The sequence below is a fragment of the Leishmania martiniquensis genome, chromosome 24, assembly GCF_017916325.1.
Source record: "Leishmania martiniquensis isolate LSCM1 chromosome 24, whole genome shotgun sequence".
NCBI classification, from domain to species: Eukaryota; Euglenozoa; class Kinetoplastea; order Trypanosomatida; family Trypanosomatidae; genus Leishmania; species Leishmania martiniquensis.
In genome coordinates, this window is record NC_090159.1 from 565,366 (window position 1) to 582,299 (window position 16,934).

The window sequence follows — 16,934 nt, forward strand, 5'->3', positions numbered from 1 at the left end:
TGGCGCACTGGAGGAGAAGCGGCACCCCTGTCTCCTACGCTCCGTTTCCCGCTCGTATAGGGAGTGCCCGCTACTCTTGTGGCCAATGATGGTGCGACTCGCCTTCGTCTCCTTTCATTCTACCCGCCACACGAGAGCACTGCGACGGCCATCATGTTCCTCACCACCACTACTCACCACGAATCCTTACTCTCACCTCTCCTCCGACACTGTTTCTTCATCAACCGCCCTTTTATGTGCCGCCGGCCCTATTCCACACTGACACATACGCTACCCATCGCGTGGCTCTCGTCAGCGTTCGCGTCGTTCCGCTACACGCTGACTTTTCATGTCGGCGTGTTGGCACCGTCAAGAACACGTAAAGGCGGGCGGGGAGGGGAGGGGGACCTCAGTGGCACACCTCAACGCACAGTGGGAAAGATTGCTTTCGCGATCTTGAGTGCGGCGGCGGGGTGAGTGTCAGGACCCTTCTTCACCCTTTCTGCTAGCCCTCTCCCTCTCTCGCTATCGTCAACAGATACAGCCCAGATTCTACAGGTCATTCGTAGACGCACCTCTGAACATCACTACACCCCCTTCCCCTTCCCCTTCCCCTCCCCCCTCATGGCGGAGTCACGATCGTCTGCGCCGAGCCCCCTCGATGCCGGAACTGCAGACGGTGCTGTAGGAGAGCTGGATGGTGGGAAGATCAACGCGCGCCTCCGCAAGCACCTCCTTCTCTGCCAAGCCTCGACTCCGCAGCCGCGACAGCGTATGCTGAGCGCGGTGTTCCTCGATGCACTCGTCCGGTACCCTCTCCCTGTCGTATCGGCAGCCACTGCGCAAGACATTGCCGGATCGGGGTGGCAATGGCAGCTGCGTCAGCAGTCAGCACACTCTCCTTCGATGCCCCCTTCACATGTGCCAGGGACGCCAACACTGGCCACGCCTCGTTTGTCCGCTCGTACTCGAAGATCTGCCGCATCTCTTCGTGGCGAAGGCCGCGTGAGTGTCGGCGACTCGTCGCAGCTTGCTGCTGCTGCTGAGCTGACAGCTGCGATACACCACTTCTGGGCTCAGTCATCATCGGCGACCTCGACGCCGCCGCCGCATCCCCCGCTGCTTACAGCCATCGAGGACGAGTCGCAGTCGTCTCTGCGCACAGCCGCGGCCTCTGCACCTGGTCCCGCACCACCACCGCCGCCGCCGCCGTGGGCGGCCTTTTCGCCCTTCCGCTTTTGTGCGGATCCGTCGTTTCACGCGGCGCTGCGGTGCATTACGGGGTGCCGTAGCCACACGGGCAGTGATCGTGATCTAAGCCGACCTGTTTCGCCCCGCTCGCGGCCGAGTCACCACATGAATGACCTCCTCTCTTTTTCGTTTCCTGCGGGGGGCGGCAGGCCTTCCGGGTGCCCGGGTGAGGAGAGCCGGCATTGCAAGCCGGGCAGCGGCACAGCTGCCGCCGCCGTCCACGCTTCCGCTTCTGATGGCGGCAGCACCTCGTTAGATGCCGTGCTAGGTGCCCCGTGGACGGTCATAGATGCATTGTGCCACGGATTCGCGGCGGCGGCGGTGGATGGGGGGCACGGCCGGAAGCGCGGCCGCACTGAAACCGACACGGCAGCGTTAGCGGCGAGGGCCAATCTCATAACTTCCGCGCATTGCCGCGTTACGGGCCCCCGTGACAGCGGCAATGAGATGCTGAATTCGAAGCGCAGCTCTCCTCCGGCTGTCGCGACGGGAGCTGCGCAGGCCGCCCTCCGCACCAACCCGTCGTCTGACTCTATCGCGCCGCGTCTACTGCCAGCTTCTCCAGTGACGGCGTACGAGGCGAAAGATGCACTGCAGAGCCGCGTGGCTGAGAACGATGACCTGCTTGGCTTGCTGCTTGGTGGTGAAGAGAGTACAAAGCGGCCGCTGGCGTTTGCGGGTGGGTTGTTATGTGCACGGGGGCGGCTCGCGGAAACTGCAGGGAAGGCCGACGCTGAGCCATGCAGGAACAGGGAGGATGGGCAAATCGCCTTGCCGGAGCGCGACTGCGCCGCGACGCCGTTCCGAGTAGGAACAGGCTCCAGGCCGGGGGCGCTAGAGGTGCGTGTAGACGTTGACGGACCTCCTGCGCCCTCCGCGCAAAATAGTTATCTGACCCCCGCTTTGGCCTTGACAGCGTCGGCTCGTACAGCCTTCATGCGTACAGGGCCGGCGGTGGATGTGGGCGCGGAGGCAGGCTCTTCCACCTGTGGTGGTGCTGACGGCTGCGAAGGGGAGCGTTTGTGCGTCGCCTCTGTGAAGGTTCTCAGGGACATGTGCACGCAACTCGGCCTGCTGAGCACCGGCTCCAAGGCGACCCTGCAACAGCGCCTGCGTCTCTATTACGCATCCGCACCGCCGCCACAGGGTAGTGGCGTTGGTTGCCCGCTAGTGGCCGCCGCATCGGATGCGTCTTTCTCACCGCCTGTGTCGCTCGAGCCTGGCACGATGCGGCTGGGGAGCGGAGCCGGCGCTTCTCGCGCCGCTGGCTCTCTTCCACGAACGGTCTTTCGGTATCACAGTCCGTCGCAGTCGTCAGACCCAATCTTGCTCGCATCTGCTTCTGTGGTGGCACCCGATCAGCCGCGCAGATGCACTGGGGAGGCTGTGGGTGAGCCGGCGACGCGAACGGCTGCAGCGACCGGGCGGGAACATACGGCAGCACTCGCTCCTCCAACAGGTGTGGCCCCGGGACAGCGTGGTCGGCTCGTCCCCTCCCCTACCGAGTTCCTTCATGATCTCGCTTCTCGCAAGCCACAGACGCCTTCCGTCGCGCTTGCCACTCTCTGCGACCCATATGCGCCCTTCTCTGCGGCAGCCGTGCGAGCTCAGCAGGAGGAGCTGACCAGTGAGGCGGGCCGCGTACGCTGGCAGTGGCTGGTCGACTTCCGCGAGCGTGCCAGTGCTCACCGTGGCGGCGGCAGCGGTAGGCGCCATCATGAGGGCATGCTGGAGGCCTTCCGCAAACAGCGTGTACCGTGTGCGTCGGTGATGCTGCCGGCTGGTGACTTCATGTTGTCCGTGGAGCTGTCCCCAGAGGAGGCGGCTGCGGTGAACGTGTGTGGAGTTGCTGCGACGACAGGGGTGGATGACGGGATGCCGAGCGCCTCCACCGCTGCCGAGGACGCTGTGCCGGTTCTCAGCCACGTCTGCTCCCTCGTGGTGGAGCGCAAGACAGCCGCGGATCTGGATGCGAGCGTGAAGGGGGCGCGCTACGCGGAGCAGCGGCGACTGCTTGCGGCGTCACCGTTCCGCTTGGTGGTGTGGCTAATCGAGGGCACAGAGGTTGCGGGCGGGCGTGGCGGCGGCGGCTTTACACGTGGCGGCCAGCGCTGCCGCCACGGTGGTGGGGGTGCCGAGGGCGATGCGCAGCCAAGCAGTCGTAGCCTATCACCGTCCTCTCCGTCGCCAGCAGAGAGTGCACGTCAGCGCGTCGACTCGGCGTGCGCCTCGCTTGGCCTCCAGGGGAAGGGCTGGCTGGTGGTGCGCACCCGTAGCACGGCGGAGTCGGTGCAATTTCTGAAGCTGCTCGCCACTCACGTGACACAGCAGCTGGCCAGTTACCGTCTTCGCTGTCGTTGCCGTAGCAAAGGCGAGAGTGCTGTGGTGCCCGATGCTGATTGCTGCGTTGCGCTCAAGGGTGCGGTGCAGCATTCACCTGCTCAGCACCTTGCACGCACCGACGGAGGAAACACCTGCTTTGGCGGCTGCAGCTACTACAGCTCAGGCCGTGATGCGTCGACGGCGCGGATGCCAGCCGCGATGGCGCTACTCGAGCTGATTCCCACCGAAACATGCCTGCAGTCCGTGAGTGCACTGCAGCGGCGTCTGCGCGCCAAGACGGCCTTTCCGCGCATGCTGATGTGCGTCCGCGGCTGCTCCGCCGCTCTCGCGTCGCTGATCGCCGCCAAGCACGGCACTTTGCTCCGATTTTGGAGAGAGCTTCGACAGCGCGGCCAGGAGGCATGCGACACCGATCCCGACATCCAGCGGCTCAGCACAGCTCAGAAGAAGGTGTACGTGCTGCTGACGGAGTTCCTCCTCGCCAAAGACTACTTCTGATGCGGACGACACTGCAGTGGTGAGCATGCGCCTGCGGTTTTGCTTTCGTGCTTGGCTCGAGTGTCGGGACGTGTACATACTGCTGATGCACGCATTTTTGTGAGGTCGTTGTGTTTGTTCCGCGATTGGAAGCGGCTGAGGACGGAGGGAGGGGGCGGGAGGGTGAAGTGCTAGGAGGCGAAGCACATTTACTCATACTCAAGAAGAGCATACGTGTCTGTTCCCTCCCTCCCTCTATGCACGTGTGTGTGTGTGTCATAGACTGTGAAGGGCTGTTCTTGTGTGGCCGTGCTCTTCTGAGCGTGCGCCCGATATGTGGCGCAGCCCTCTGTGACTTCTCAACGCAGCCGCAGTTGTCTGTGCCGCTCGCGGCAGTCATCTGTGTCATAAAGACATGTACACGCCCAGATACATCCTCGCGTCCTTCCTTGAACGGGGCCGCGCGCCCCCAATCGACCACCGTCTCCATGCCAGGCTGCGGGTGGTGATGGCCCCTTCCCCTCCCCCCGAGCGACGCTTCAGTGACTACTCTTCCGTGCCTCTCCTTCTCCTGCCCCCCCTCTGCACATACGCGCAAGCTATCGGTGATCGTTGAAAGGGTCTAGCGGCGTACTCGCACACGTCTGCGTCATACGATCTGCGACGCTGCACACAATCACACAAGCGACAGCCACACCGCAAAGGAGCAGCGATCTCCTTCTCCCGCACACATAGACACACACACATACACACACACACGCATCTCGGCTCCGTTCATTCCCCTCTCCTCTCTCCGTTTGTCGGCGTCCTGCATGGTCGCCTACCCCTTTCCGCGAGCCTGCCTGCCTCCCCCCTCCCCCTCCTCTAACGCTCGTAGCGAGTGCTTCTCAGGGACGCGCCAGGGCAACTCTTCCAAACCCGATACAGTTTGGGCAGCACTCGAGGGGCACTGGAGAACGGTCCCACGCGGGCTCACGCGCACGCTGAGCGGGGCGGGGGGAGGGTGGGCGGACCGGGACACACTCGTCCTGCAGAGGAGGCTTCGTGACACACGCGAACATAAGTCAGGGCGCAGGCGAGCGCGCGCACGCACACACACACACACACGTCACATCACATCACATACATTTATCTGTATGCGCACGCGCGCTCCTCTCATACTCTCTGAAGCGTTCGCACGGGATCGGAAGCCGCTGAGGGCAGCGGTGCGCGCGCGCGACCCACGGATACTCGCATCTGCCGGCGCTTGAGCCTCCCCGGGTCTCTGCCTGTAGCCGCGTTACTGTTGTGCACCTGTGTGGGATCGACTCGCCCTGGTTGCCACCGCGCACTCTCCTCCGCTTCGCCTCCCCTCTTTGCTGCTCACACGCACACACATACACATGTACTCACGCAGAAAGGTGCGCACCCACCCGTAGCACCGCGCCACCCTTACCCTGGGCTCTCCCACTTTTTCTCTCACCCGCTTCTTCGGGGCATCAACACACACGCACACATAGAGGCGCAGGATCGTGCGCATTTTGGCTCTCTTACTCTCTCTCTTCCTCTGTATGTGTGTGTCCGTCGGTCTCTGCCTTTCCACTCGGCAGCCAACGCCCACCGAGGATGCCCGCCTCGACGCCACTGCCATCCGCATCGACTTTGACAGTGACTGCGGGATGCGGGGGCAACAGTGACCATTATGGCAACAGCCTCACCACCCATGCTGCTGCCGCTGCCCGTGTGGCCCCACCGTACCGCACAAACGAGTCAGAATGGATATCGGCTCTCGTCTCTGCCGTGCAGCGCAGCCTCGAAGGCGGTGCTGAGAGCATCAGCAACAGCGGCAATGGTGACAGCGCTCGAGGGAAACAAAGCAACACGCATGCAGGTGACGCCGAAAGTGTGGCAGCGCGCGCTGCCCGGGAGACAGCCCCTCCTTTGGCGGAGTATCAGGCCGTCTATCAGTACCATAGCCTCCGCCACAGCGGCCTTGCCTCGGCGTCTCCTCCAGCTCGCCTGTATCCAGCTCTCAAGCCTAGTAGCTGGGGAAACCTGAACAGCGGCGGCGGCAGTTCTGGCAAGAACAGCACCTTCTCCGTCGCTTCCTACGCGTCCCCTGCACCACCGTCACTGAGTCACACGACTCCCTGCGTAAGCGACGCCTCTGCTTTACCACTATCTCTGGCACACTCACCCACCTTCGCGTCAGGAGCGCCGCAGCGAACGGCAGCTACGCGGGGCTCACACTTGGCTGCCGCTGCTGCACCCTTTCCCGTCTCCGCCGTCTACAACTCAGAGGGTGGCCCGCTGCCGGGGCCGAGCGGTGCTAGCGGTGCTGCCCCTGCTCTTTCGTCGCTGCCGCTTGCTACCGTGTCAACCCCGGCCCCGTCCACAAGTGGATGGGGCGAGGTACCCCCCGCTTCTACATCCGCTCCGGCCGCTATGCACGTGGCACCGCCGCCGCTGACGTTGGGCGAGGTGAAGGCGGAGATGCGGCTCATTGCCAAGGAGCTCCGCGAGGCGCAGCGCCACCGCGACGACCTTGTGCTTCTCGAAGACGAAGAGCACGACGCGTCGGACGAGCTGCGGAAGCTGGACGTGCGCATTGCAGAGTTGGAGCGGCGTTTTGCGCGCTTCCGCGCCTCCCAGGCAGCGCTACTGAACCGCCCGACACTCGCCTCGACGCCGCCCTCCCTGTCCTCAATGTCATCCTCCCTCGTTGGGTCACCACGCGCCGCATCGGCGATGAGTTTCGGCTGCTCAGGCATCGGCAGCGGTGGTGGAGTCCTCGGCTGCGCCGGCGGCAGCGAACAGAGAGGCCCGCTCATGCAGAGCACTGAGCAGGCGCCGTGGCCCGTTGCGGTGACGAGCGGCATGGCCACAGGAGCAGGTACTACTGTGGCACCACCTCCCGGTGGATGGACGACCGCCCCGACCCAGTGCGACGCACACCGCAGCGGCGTCGACACATATGCCCCGGTGCTGGCAGATCCGTGGGGCGGCGCCAACGCCAGCACGAGCTCGATGAGCTTCAGCAATGCCGAATACTCGGCGCCCTCAGCTCGCAAAGGCTTCTCGTGGGAGGCGTATGAGCAGCAGGTGAACCCGGAAGCGCTCTCGCGCGATGCTCTCTCTCGCACTGCGCATGTCGAGCTTCCCGTTAACCCCACGCACCAATACGGCGGCGAGCGCTTCCCGTGGTCGTCGGAGCTTCGGCGCATGATGCGCGAAGTCTTTGGCTTGCACGACTACCGCTTCTGCCAGCTGGAGATCATGAACGCCTGCATGGATGGCCGCGACGTCTTTGTGCTGCTGCCGACGGGTGGCGGCAAGTCCCTCTGCTACCAGCTTCCTGCACTGATGCCGAACCCGGCCCAGGTGACTGTCGTCGTGTCGCCGCTCATCTCGCTCATTCAAGATCAGGTGTATGCGCTGATGGCGAACGACATTCCCGCTGTGGCCCTTACCGGACAGACGAACGACACTGCTCGCCGCAGCCTCTTCCAAGAATGGGCCGCCGGCCACGTCGTGCATACCCTTGTGTACGTGACGCCGGAGTACTTCGGCCGCAGCGATCACTTTGTCGGCACTCTGCAGGGGCTTGCCGACAAGGGGCTGCTTTGCCGCTTTGTGATCGACGAGGCGCACTGTGTATCGCAGTGGGGCCACGACTTCCGGCCAGATTACCGAAAGCTCTCGGTGCTGAAGCAGCAGTTCCCACGCACGCCCATCACGGCGCTGACGGCGACGGCGACGGATCTCGTGCAGCAGGACGTGATCAAGACACTCGCCCTGCGCGACGCCATCATCTTCAAGGGGTCTTTTAACCGCGCCAACCTCAAGTACTCGGTGCAGCACGTGCAAGGCAAGCAGGTGATCCCGGTTGTGGAAGACCTCGTGCTGCACCGATTCTCACCGTCATCGTGTGGCATCGTGTACTGCTTGTCGCGCAAGGACTGTGAAGAGATGGCGGCCGCACTCGTACGCAGGGGCATCAAGGCCTCCTACTACCACTCCGAGGCGGATGCGAAGAGCGAGCGGCAGGAGCGGTGGACGCGCGATGAGTTGCAGGTGATTTGCGCCACCATCGCCTTTGGCATGGGGATCAACAAACCGGATGTCCGCTACGTCGTGCACGCAGCTATGCCCAAGTCCATTGAGGGGTACTACCAGGAGAGTGGCCGTGCCGGCCGTGACGGCTTGCCGTCAGAGTGTGTGCTGCTGAGCACCACCACAGATCGGCAGCGACAAGAGCGGCTGATCCACGGATCGAAGGATTGGCGCGCGTCGCTCACATCGCTGCACCGCATGCTCGCCTACACCCTCAACGACGTCGACTGCCGCCGGCGTCAGCAGCTCGACCACTTTGGTGAGCAGGTGGACGTCCATTTCTGCCTTACTCAGCGGGCTGCCGCTGGCGGTAGTGCGGTGCCCCCACCGCCACTGACGTCAGCTGCCTCGGTGTCCGCCACGACGCAGCTGTGCGACAACTGTGCCAGTAAGCTGGCCGAGGGCTGGGCAGTGAAGGAGCTGAACGTGAACAACATTCTGCTTGATCTGTATGCCATCATCCGGCGCCTCGGCGCCATGACGTCGAAGCAGCTGGTCGGCGTCTACCGTGGCTCTGTCTCGGAAGTGGGGCGCGCTATCGAGGCTCGTATGCGCGTGAAGGGAACGCCGGCGGAGTACAAGAGCGGTGCCAAGCACTCTAAGGTACTCCTGGATCGCACACTGCTGGAGGGGATGCAAATCGGGCTGTTCGAGGAGCGGCTGGACACCATCAATGACTTCGCCGTCTGCGCCTTTGTGGAGCTTGGCGGCGCCCCAGCGGCGCAGCAGCTCTACCGCGACATTAAGGCTGGGCACCGGGTGGTGACGTTGCGGCTTCGAGGAGAGAAGGCCCGCAGCGGTCAAGGGGCTACGAGCTTTGGCGCCGCGGCCGGAGCACCAGGGCAGGCCTCGCCCTCGCACGGCGCCGCCCTCGCGAGCGCTGCTTCCGGCGCGATCGCCACAGACGACATTCCGCTCTTCGCGCTGTTTGAGAGCACTCGGCGGCGGACGACCGCAGACGGCGGAAGCGGCACGCGAGCTTCGGCGGCGGCGAAAGACAGGAAGAAGCCCAAGGCCAAGACGGACAAGGGGCGCCGCGGCGGCGGGTACGTGTTGAACGAGGCAGACGGCAGCACCGATGATGGCGAAGAGGCGATCTCATCCATCGAGGAAGACTCCGCATTGGCAGACAGCTTGGCGTCCTTTATTAATGATGAGAGCAGCAGCAGCATTGCCACCCCATCATGCGTCTCCAGCGCGACGACGCCGCAGCGCGATGGAGTCGGGGAGGCCGCGGCGGCAAGGGAGTGCCGACGCCGCGCGCTATCGACGGCCGGGTCGCAGGACGGCGCTGTGTCGACGCTGTCGGAGGACACCCAAGGCCGACCTCGAGCGTGTCATCCCCCGCGGAAGCGCACGCGCTGTGACGCAGCAGACCAGCGGGCGGCCATGGTGGGGAGGGTCATGGACGGTGCGGCGAATGTTGCGTCTCCGGCATCGACTGTTCCTGCGGCGCGGCTGGAGCGCCTGAAGGTACTTCTGCAGGAGGAGATGGATAGCCTTGTGCAGACCCTTGTGAGTCAGTCGGTGGGGTGCCGCAGCTACAACGTAATGCCCAAGAGCACAATTCTGCGGCTGACGGAGACGCTTGCCATCCCTGGCTGGGGCAGCGTTGGCGACCTCATCGACCTGGAGGGAATGGGCAAGAACAAAGTGAAGCGGTACGGTGCCGACATTTTGCGAGTGTACCGGCATTTCCGCTACATCCACATCGGCGACGTCGAGGAGCTGTCAGAGGCAGAGGTGGCGGAGCTGAAAGACGTCAAGACGGCAGTGCGGCCACGCCATCGCCTTGGCCGCGCCAACGCCTCCGCTGGTGAATTGGAAGTTGAGAATGACGGGGGGGAGGAGCGCAGTGGTCATGGCGACGGTGTTGCGAGCGCGAAGGGGCCCGCTTTTGCGGGCGGGGCGGCCACCGAGGCAGCCACGTTGACCGGCCGTGCAACACATCACCAGGCGCAGCGCCCCATGCTGCTGGACCCGCCCACTCCCGATAAGGCGCGAGCGTCGGCGACCTCGGTTGCCGGTACCCCATCGCGCGATGGCGGCAGCGGCGTTATCGTGCCAGGTGCCGCCGGCGATCAGCCGCGGCAGCGACGCACCACGTTCACGTTTTCGTCCGCGACGGCCTCGGCCCCTGTGGCGGTGCCCGCCGGCGCCGACTTCACGTCTTTCTCCACACGAATGCCTCTACAGGGCCAAGGGGGGCGCGCAGGCGCATCGCCGCCATCACCGTCATTCCATGCCTCTACCACGGGCGACGGTGCCACGGACAGGTGCGATCAGCTCACATGCGACTCATCGGTTGCGCATGCCTATGGACATACGGGCCTTGCGGCGGCTCCCAGTGTAGCAGCCGCACCAGCGTCGCAGCAGCCGCATCCTCCTCCCCCTATGCCGCAGTTCTCCGCGCCTCTCTTCCCGGAGCCGCCGGCGTGGCAGACGCCTACGACTTCCACTGGTGCTACTTGTGTGCCATCGTGTACGCCGGCGTCGATGCTGCTGCTGCTTCCCCACAACGACACCGCCAGCAGCAACGGAAATGTGCTTTGCCCCATCGGACCCTCTTTGGCATCCGCCTCAGAGCTCCTGGGCGGCGCGGAGCTTTCCATGGGCCAACGACCGCGTCTACGGGCGCCCGCAGCGCCCTCTCACACCGTGACGGCAGGCTGCCCGAGTCTGGCAGACACACTCCGAGACGGTGGTCACGCTGGCGCCACACGCGCCGTTGATAGCAGTGAGCTACTGATCGGGAGCACTCCTCTCCCCACTCAGCAACCGCAGCAACGTCACCCTTGCCGCTTCAACGACGATAGCGCACTGCAGACGCTCGGAGATCGTCGCGTAGAGACTGGCGAGGTGCCGCAGAGTGGCATCGGCGTGGTGCTGCTAGGCTCCGACGCGCTAACGCAAGGGCCTTCGATGGCACCCACGTCGACGGCTTGCGGTCTTGGTGATTTCTCTGCCATCAGCTTTACTCACCCTGATGGAGAAGCCGCACTGGCGGCGACGGTGGGCTGCGGGCACGCCGCGCCGCCACCACGGCAACCTGCGGTAACCGACGTGCACAGCGCAGATTACTTGCTAGACCTCTGCAATGACGCCCGGCTTCGCACGCCATTGAGCGGGCGCCCATCTGGTCTGGCAACCGGTGGCGGTGTGGGACCCTCCCGGCCCGCGATGCCGGCACCTGCACTCACTGCTGCTGGCTCGATTGGCGCGACAACGCCGCACGCCGGCAATACCATGAGCCACCCGCTTCTTTACAACACGCTGGGCGGAGGGGCGCTCGGCAGTGGCTCGATGCTGTCCTCGGCTGGCGCGGAGGAGGTGATCTCTTCCTCGGAGCGCTTACTGCTTCAGCCCAGTACGCCATCACCCGCCCCACTGCAGAGGATGCAGAAGCTGTGCCCGCAGTGGCAGCCAAAGCTGTCAAAGCGAGAGAGTGGTGCGGCGGCGGGGGGCGCTAATGACGCGGATCGCGACAGACAAGAGGTCTTTACCGTCGACGATGACTCTGAGTGAAGGGAGGAGAAGCAGAAGGGAGAGGGGTGTGGCGTCGTCCGCTGCTGTTGCGGGGAACGGAGAGAAAGAGTGGTGCGCGCCGCCTACGCGCACGTTTTTTTTTTTGGGGAGTGGTGGCCTTGAACAGCTCGCATAGTGTGTCTGTGTGTGTGTGTGCGTGAAATCCTCCGCTTGCCCCCTCCTTCCTTCTCGGGGCATCTCTGTCCCACTGTGTGGCCGAGCTCAGCTGCAGGTGCGCTGAGATCGTTGCCGCCCGGTGCCTCGCCCCTCTCCTTCTTCCTTCACCATTTTGCCATGCCCCACGTCGGCGTGCGCATCCTTTATTCCTGCGGCAGAGCGAAACACAGAGGAAAGGAAGTGCGAAGAGGCGAGTTGGAGGATACGTGGCACCGCGCGCATCGCCTTGTGTGGATGTGCGTGCGTGTCTTACGCCGACGAGCTCTCATGTGACATATTTTCGCCTGCCCCCCGCTCCCCATTCAGTGGCGTAGCGTCTGTGCATGGCAACACTGCGTCTCCCCTCCCCTCCGGGGTGGGGATGGGGGTGAAGGCAGCGTGGCGGAGCGATCGCACCGTTTGCATTGGGCCTGTCTTGTCATCCACTTTCTCTCACCGCCTCTGCCCTCCATCGGTCTCCTCTCCGCGCCGTCTTCTCTTGCGACGTGCCGCTGCCGCCGAACCACCTTTGGCGCTCACGGGCACGGCGTGGGGCACGCGCGCCTATCCGCCCTCGTGGGGTGGGGAAAGGGCTTTGCCACGCAAGAGCCTCTGCTGCGACCAGAGTAGAGAGAGGGGGGGCTGCCATAAAAAGAAGCGCGCGTGTGTCTGTGGCCGTCCGCTGCGTGGAAAGGGGAGCCGATTTGGACAGCTGTCGCTAAGCGAAACAAAACTCGGAGGAGGGGGAGTGGGAAGGAAAGGCAAACGAGCGATCGCGCACACACCTACTGCATACACGCTGGTGCCAAGTCTACGCAGATGATCAAGGCGGTCCTCATCATCAACACGGCCGGCAAGATTCGGCTCCTCAGCTTCTATGAGAAGAGCATCTCCCTCGCGCAGCAGCAGGAGCTGGTGCGCAGCATTCATCGCGCCATCTCCCGCCGCGGCGACGAGCTCTGCAACTTTGTTGACCACTTTAAAGAGTGGCCCACACCAGACACCCGCGTCATTTATCGCCGCTACGCGACTTTGTGCTTTGTGTTCGTGACGGACTCGTCGGAGTCGCAGCTGGCCATTCTCGATCTCATTCAGGTCTTCGTGGAGTCCCTTGACCGCACCTTCGAAAACGTTTGTGAGCTCGACTTGATTTTTCACTCGGAGAAGGTGCAGTACACGCTGATGGAGATGGTCATGGGCGGCATGGTGCTCGAGATGTCTCGGGATGAGATCGTCCGTAGCTTGGGAGAGATGAACCGCCTTAGTGCCAACACCTGTGCAGAAAACTCGGCGTCTCGCACCCTCTCCGGCTACCATTGACCCCCTCCCCCTCCCCCCGCTGCGGTCATCTCAAACATCCCCTTAGCATGCACGCGTCTGAGGCTCCCGTGCTACTCTGATGGATGGCAACGCCGATTGCTTGCCTACAGGCTCACACGCGCGCACACGGGCCCCCTCACAGCTACCCCATCCGTTCATGGTTGCAGCACCGATGCGTTCCGATGAGTGCCGGTTTTACTTCCCCCTTTCTTCTTGGTAATGCTTCACCGTCTTTGCCGCATCACTCTCCGCGCTGATGCACGTGGCCTTCACCTCATAGAACAAGGAGAGGGCAGCATGGGGAGGGCGGGAGGGGCTCATCCGTGTGGTGACCATCGGGGCAAGACTGATAGTGGCGTCTTTCATCCTTTGAGGCATCTGTGTGTGCGCCATCCTCGAGGCACCCCGAGAGGACTCCCTCGCGCGACGGCCCAGACGGGCCCTCTCTCCGTCCCTCTGTTCCTCTGTCTCTGGCCACGGACATGCGCGCCGGCCCACTCACTCTCGCCTTCTCGCTCTTCTTTGTTTCTCTTTGCGCGGTGCTCTGCATCGCCTTCGCGCCGCTCGTACACGCGCATCTTCAATGGAAGTGCTCACCATCATCGGCCGGTGCACAGACAGGGCGTCCTCGCAGCAGCGGAGACGGAGGGGGGCACTTTATCTGACGCCGTGCCATTCGTAAGAAAAAGGAGAGCTGCATCGACGCCTTATGGGCGATGTGGAGGAGCTGGCCCGACTGGGACAGCGCTTTCCGGCGCATATCGTCGGCACGGTGCTCCCTCTCTTATCGGATGAGATCGCGAGCGGCGCGGCGGAGCTGAATGCGCAGGTAGACGGTACGCGTCAGCTGCTCCTGCAATCCGCGGTCCTGCGGCGGTCGACCGTGCTGGCACCACTGCTGAAGCAGCAGCTGGTCACGCGGGCCATTCAGCTTCAACGGCACCGCGCACAATTGGTGCAGCAGCTTCAGCAGCAGCTTCGACAGCGGCGCGCGCCTTCACCAGGAGGCGGTGTGACCTCAACTTCCCTTCCCAGCGGCGGTGGGGCCTACAGACACGGTCGCCCGCGGAGCGGGGAAGCCCCTTCTGCCCCGGGGCAAGCTGACGGAGGGGCGCTGCGCGAGACGTGGGCCACGCTGCGGGAGGCCTTCCGCTTCGAGGAGAACCGCGCACACCTTGTGCAGGCGCCGCTGTGCCCACCCAGTGCGGCGCTACGCGCACTTCTCGACGAGGTGGTGACGGGAGGCCATCGCGGGCTGCATCGACGTGTCGCTGAACAGGTGGCAGGCACAAGCCCGTGCCACGGCCAGAGCCCCACCTCTGCTGCCCCTTCCACCGGAGCTGTAGGGAGCTCTGCCAAAGGCGATCGGGAAGCCAATGTGGGCGGTAGCGGCGGCAATACGGGTGCAGAGGACGCAATCGAAACCGCGCTGCATCTCATTCTCCGTTACACACGGCAGACGTACTCGAGGAAGGTGGCAGTCGATCGTCCAACCGCACAGGGAAAAGCCCAGCGGTCAGCGCCGTTCGCGGGCTGCGCCGCCTTTCGATCTTCTGCGGTCGATCGTCGCCTCCTAACCGCCGATCCCATCGATGTGTGTAATGTCGATGTGTACTCGGACGACGAGGGGGAGCAGGCGCAGGAGGCGGAGGAGGACATCTTTGGGAGGCGTCAACTGCTTCAGGAGCAGAGGGCCGCGATCACCACAGCCGAGGCGCCAGGGAGCGGCGCCGACTCTTTGGCAGCAGAGGTGTTGTCTACCGCAGGAGCGGCATCACAGCAAGCTTCTCTGTGGCTCCGCGTCCCTAGCATTCTGTCCCTCAGCCAGTACTGCGCTGAACTGCCGTGGGTGGCTGACCTCGCCGGTCAGCGGTACACCGAAGCACGCGAGCGCAAGAAGTACGGCAGCAGCGGCGCTGGCGAGGTGGGCTACACTAGTCGTCATGTACAGCCCGAGGAACAAGGTAGCGGCGAAGGTGCGAAAAGCAAGGAGGCAAGCTACGAGGCGGGCTACATCGCCCCCACGCCAGCGGCCCTTCACACGATGCCACCGCTCGGCTACCTCTTTGCCCCCGCGCTGGCAACCGACTCTGCCGGTGGTGCGAGCAGCGGCGGCGAGCCCTTGGTGGGGCGTGCTGTGCACCATACTGTCGGTATCGCAGCCGGTGCCCCGCGCGCTGCACCCGCTGAATGCCGCACAGATCGCGAGGGGACTTCCTCCCCGCAGGAGGAGGAGCGCTCGTGGCTGTCGCGCGTAGTGGTCAAGTGCGTCTCCACTGCAGTAGATGAGGCATGGCACGATGTGGAGGAGACCGTGGTGGCGCCCTTCTGCAGCCAGCGGCGCCGCGCCTTCTCTTCCCGGGCTCCTTCATCTGAGGATGCGCTTGCTACTGCCGCTGTGGCTGCTTCGGCTGGGGGAGGAGAGGCTGCAGACGAGGAGGAGGTGCTAACGCAGTTCATGGAGGTACTGCGCGTGCGCTACGCAGTGGAGCTGGCGGCCCAGGTGCTGGCGGCTCGCCACGCTACGGAGCTGCTGCTCGACAGCGAGGACAGCGTCATCTTTGCCGAGGCGCGCCTCTCATCGCTCCTGGTTGGCGGTGGTCCTTTTCCCGCAGGCGTGTCCAGCGGAGGCCGTGACGCGGCGGCCGCTAAGCAAACGTCACTGACTTCAGCGCCGGTGCTCACGTGCACAGTGCTGAGCCTCCCCGGCGTGAAGGAAATCTTTTACGTTATGGCGTACTGCACGGGAGCTGCCCTACTGTGCGATGTATCCGCTGCTCTAGCGACTTCCGGGAACGATGCTCAGAGCCGACCAGAGGGCGCAGGTGCTCAAGGGCGACAAGGTTACTGGGCAGTAGACGTGGACGTCGAGGAAGAGGAAGAGGGGAGGCAGCAGGAGGAGGGGCACTCGCTGGAGCAAGAGCACAGACTCGGTGATGGCCCTCGGCGCCTTCTCTTCGCCTCCGCGGCACAGGCGGCAGACCTTGCCGACGAAGAGGACCCCCTTTACCGGCGGCAAGCGTCTCTGCAGGCCTGGGCTACACTCTTCGAGAGCGAGTACTTGAGAGATGGCCACAGCACTGCTGCCGCGGCGGAGAGCGCTTGGCCCGCTGACCCGGCGTCAGCTCGCTCGTCTTGGTCACTCGCCCCCTACTACCGTCTGTGGCTGTACGTGTGGGAGTACGTGCTGGCCGTGGCGGCGCCTCCGCCAGCGTCGGCCCACTCGGACGACGGCGGCATTGCTGAGCTAAATCGCCCTGTGCCGCAGAGCGGTGACGGCCCACCGCATTTTCCGCCGCGTTCGAGGGGCCACAGAGAACACCACCATCATGGCGGCGCCGGTCTCGCTCCTCTTCCCATTGCATGGCGCACGGCGCGGCGCTGGATGGAGAAGGTCATCCGCGCCTCTGTGATGCTCGGGTGCGCCGAGGCGGGACTGCTGGTGAGCTGTGCCACACCGGCGAGCTTTGCATGTGAACCAGCGACGTGCTTGCGTACACACCTGCCGGCGGGACAGACGCAGCGGCTCATTAAGGCGACAACGACCCAGGCGCGTAACGCACTCTTGAAGGTGTCTGGGGCTGGGGGAGGGCAACGGACGGCACCTTCTCGCTGATATTCGTTGCGCTAGTCTCAGGGGTGCTGCTCGTAAAGGCAACGCACTTCCGCTCGATGGACAAGGCTACTTGCTGTGTGCTGCTGGCGCGCGGGTGGATCGATGCGGAGGGCTCTCTCGCCACCTGCAAGCGCAGCGTCCCGCCCTAGAGGTCCTGTGCGGTGCCACATAACGG

At 64.1% G+C, this 16,934-nt stretch overlaps 4 protein-coding genes across 4 annotated transcripts; all 4 read left to right on the top strand.

The window, feature by feature from the left end:
* Positions 1-603: 603 nt before the first annotated feature.
* Positions 604-4,071, top strand: LSCM1_05109 (uncharacterized protein; the record flags this gene model as incomplete). The annotated part of the gene is made up of 1 exon (XM_067322583.1): positions 604-4,071. The coding sequence occupies one exon, from the start codon at positions 604-606 to the stop codon at positions 4,069-4,071; it is 3,468 nt and encodes a 1,155-aa protein (XP_067178446.1).
* A 1,584-nt stretch (positions 4,072-5,655) lies between these two features.
* Positions 5,656-11,667, top strand: LSCM1_05110 (uncharacterized protein; the record flags this gene model as incomplete). The annotated part of the gene is made up of 1 exon (XM_067322584.1): positions 5,656-11,667. The coding sequence occupies one exon, from the start codon at positions 5,656-5,658 to the stop codon at positions 11,665-11,667; it is 6,012 nt and encodes a 2,003-aa protein (XP_067178447.1).
* Positions 11,668-12,642: 975 nt separating this feature from the next.
* LSCM1_05111 (uncharacterized protein) lies at positions 12,643-13,143 on the top strand (the record flags this gene model as incomplete). The annotated part of the gene is made up of 1 exon (XM_067322585.1): positions 12,643-13,143. The coding sequence occupies one exon, from the start codon at positions 12,643-12,645 to the stop codon at positions 13,141-13,143; it is 501 nt and encodes a 166-aa protein (XP_067178448.1).
* A 709-nt stretch (positions 13,144-13,852) lies between these two features.
* On the top strand, positions 13,853-16,759 carry LSCM1_05112 (uncharacterized protein; the record flags this gene model as incomplete). Its single annotated transcript, XM_067322586.1, has 1 exon — positions 13,853-16,759. The coding sequence occupies one exon, from the start codon at positions 13,853-13,855 to the stop codon at positions 16,757-16,759; it is 2,907 nt and encodes a 968-aa protein (XP_067178449.1).
* Between the last annotated feature and the right edge of the window lie 175 nt (positions 16,760-16,934).